At 61.8% G+C, this 2999-nt stretch overlaps 1 protein-coding gene across 1 annotated transcript; it reads right to left on the reverse strand.

Annotated features, from left to right (window-relative positions):
- Positions 1-1063: 1063 nt before the first annotated feature.
- On the reverse strand, positions 1064-2678 carry SECTM1 (secreted and transmembrane 1; the record flags this gene model as incomplete). The annotated part of the gene is made up of 3 exons (XM_007467818.1): positions 2591-2678; positions 2094-2408; positions 1064-1227 (listed from the first exon to the last, which is right to left on the reverse strand). Coding segments are annotated over exons 1-3 (567 nt in total), but the record flags the coding sequence as incomplete, so codon positions are not given.
- Between the last annotated feature and the right edge of the window lie 321 nt (positions 2679-2999).

Raw genomic sequence — 2999 nt, forward strand, 5'->3', positions numbered from 1 at the left:
CCCCGCACCAGCCGCCAAAAAAAGAACACACTCAGTGGAGTTACACAGTTTTGATCATGAAGACATCTGGCATAAATGGGTTTGGGACCTAGAAGAGCCAACAGGTGGGGCAGATGCGGGGGAGGGGAGCCCCAGGGCTAGGGGAGACCAGGGGGTTGGACACAGGTCCCCAGCAGCCACCTGTCCTGCTTCCCTTCCAGAGGGGCTGCTCTACCCCCTGGTGGTGGAGGAGGGGCCCACGCGCCATCTCAGGCCCCTGATCCCCACATCCTGGCGCCACAACTGCTGGCAGGAGGGTCCCCAAAACTTGTTCTTGTTCATAGTCCAAAGACAGGAGGGTGTCCACGATCAACACAGGACCCCAGACTGGGGTGTCTCCGAGGTGACAGCAGCCTGGCCCTCCTGCCCCAGGGAGGAGCCCAGGCCAAGAGGCCTGGATGGAGCAGAGGAGGGGGAGGGTCCTGCTGGGTCAAGTGCTTTGGAACTTGAGACTTTTGCACTTTGGGCCACAGGAGCAGCTGAAGACCCCTCCCTGGCTTGCATGTCAGCGAGAGGCCAGGACGCTGCCAGGCTTCCTAGTCCTTGGCCTGCCCTTCCCCTCACTTTCCCTCTGTGTAGTGCAGTGCGTGATACACAGAACTCCCCACTCTGGCTCAGAGCCTCCTTATCTGCGGAGAGAGGGAGGGAGGGATGAGAGCCATCGGCAGACACCTGTGCTTACCGGCACACCTGAGGACACACCAACTGCCCACACATCGTAGGTCTCCTGGAAGGAGCAGGAAGTCCAGCTCCCCCCATGCCATCCTCCAGGGTGTCCTGGGGACAGTGGGGACCTGGTGGTCTGGCTGGGAGTGGGGCATCTGTGTTCTGGGCCTGGAACTGCCATAGTGGGCTGGGGTCCTCTGGGGGAGGGGTACCAGCTCTCTGGGACCCTGCACGCTCCCCACTCTCCCACTAGCCCCAGTGGGTGCAAGGCTATGGGGCCGAGTGTCCATCCTGAGTCTCAGAAGACCCCGTCCAAGACCCCCTGCCCAGCCCACAGACCAGGCACAGGGGCCCATACCTGCCGGAGCCTGGAGAACTTCGGGGAGCCAGACCTTCTGCACCAGGCCAGCAAGCAGACCAGCAGGACAGAGAGGGCGACCAGGGCGAGGACGGGGAGGACCACCTGGGCCTGGCTCTTGTCTTCGGGGTCAGGCCTGAGATTGGGGACCAGCATCTCCGGGCCTGTGGAAAGTGGGCGGGACCTCCACCTTTCGTTCACTGGTGCAGGCTAGGCTGGGGGTACCTGCCTTGGGGGCATCCTCGAGGGGGACGTCACCTCCAGCCAGGAAGCCCATAGGTGGGAGAGTGGCAGGGAGATGGGGTGCATGGGATGGGCAGGGTGCCAGGCACAGAGGGTGGGGGTGTCTGATGGGGGGAGACCCCAGGGGGCTTCCTTGAGGCTCCCCTCCTGTACCCCAGGATGAAGATAGAAACACCTACCCCAGGAAGGTGTGAAGAGTGTGTCTTGGGGCTCTGCCAAAGAGAGATACCAGGTAGGTTGGTGGGGACCTGCCCAGGGCCAGCCCTTATGCAGCCCCTCCACCCCAGGTATCAGATGAGCTCTGGTTACAGGAGTCCATGAGGGCCTCACTGTCTTCCCCTCCCAGGGCCCGGCTAGGCTGGGGGTGCCGTTCTTAGCCCCTCCCACTGTACCTGGTTAGGGGCAAAGCTGAACCCCTGCTCCCTGTCCCCAGAGCTCGGGGTGACCATGACTGCATTACAACCAGGTGTGGGGGGGGATGAGAGTGAGGGGTGGTGACTTGGGGAGTTTTGCAGCAAAGGAAGTGGGGGGTAGGAGGTTTTTAGGGAGGGAAGGGACCAGCTCCCTGCGCAGACAGGGGATGGTGCCCAGGGCATGCGTGCACGGGCTGCCCTGGGGAGAAGCTCGGAGGGGTCACAGATGTGGGGTGGGTGGAGCAGATGGAAGCCCTCTTTAGGCCCCATCCCTGTGGCTCTGGGCACCTCAGGTGGGCAGGAATTGCTCCTCCCTGGTTGCTGCCCCTCCCAAACAGGCAAGCACCTGGGGGTCAAGGCACTCCTCCCCGCACCTGAGACGTTCAGGGTGGTGGTTTTGAAGTTTCTCTGGAGCCCGACAAGACTCCACCTGTACTGCCCTGCCTGGGTGTCCTGGGCTTTTTCAATCACCAGGTGCGCCTCACCCCCTTGAACCCAGAGCTGCCATCCATCCTGACGGAAGTTTCCTGGGGCATTTACACTGAAGACGAGCTGCCAGCTTTCCCCGTGGTAGGTTCGCAGGGAGATGTTGATGTGGGAGAAGGGGTTGGTGATGCTGCAGGCCATCACGGCTGGCTTGCCCCTGAACACAGAAACCACATCCTTGGTGCAGCTGGGGCTGTCCCAGTCTGTGTGGGGATACAGTCCAACATGTGGGTCTGGCTGGGCCTCAGGACTTCCACTGATTGCCCTCCCTGGGGTCACTGACTACCTGGGGCCTGGGCCCTCCCGGCCTGACCTAGGTCTCTCCTTCCACCCCTGTCTCATCCCCGGGGGGGCCCCCCTAGCAGAGTGGGACCACGAAGTTTACCTCTACTCTGAGCACTCCCAGAGGTGGCCAAGAGCAGGAAAGCCCAGAGCATCCTGGGAGTGGGAAGGGGAGATGCCGAGGTCAACATGGCTGGCAGGATGGGGAGCCGGCCTCAGAGGTCCCTCGTCTTCCTTAGTGGTTTTTGGGACACTCCCTGGAGGAAGTAAAGTCGATGAGTCAGAGGTCCCCTGGCCTCCTTCAGAAGCCGGTGGGAGCGGCCACAGCCTGGCCAGGGCGGGTGGGGGTCCCCAAGCTCCTCCCTGACTGCTGTGCCTCGACCCTTCTCTGCACCTTTATGATGTGTGCAGTGGGGCCACTGTCAGACAGATGAGAAACATGGATGAGACATGAAACAAGTCCCTGGGAGACAACCCCATTTACATCACAGGGGTTACCCTTCAATTTTATA

This window comes from Lipotes vexillifer, unplaced genomic scaffold (genome assembly GCF_000442215.2).
Source record: "Lipotes vexillifer unplaced genomic scaffold, Lipotes_vexillifer_v1.1 C27477242, whole genome shotgun sequence".
Lineage (NCBI taxonomy): Eukaryota > Metazoa > Chordata > Mammalia > Artiodactyla > Lipotidae > Lipotes > Lipotes vexillifer.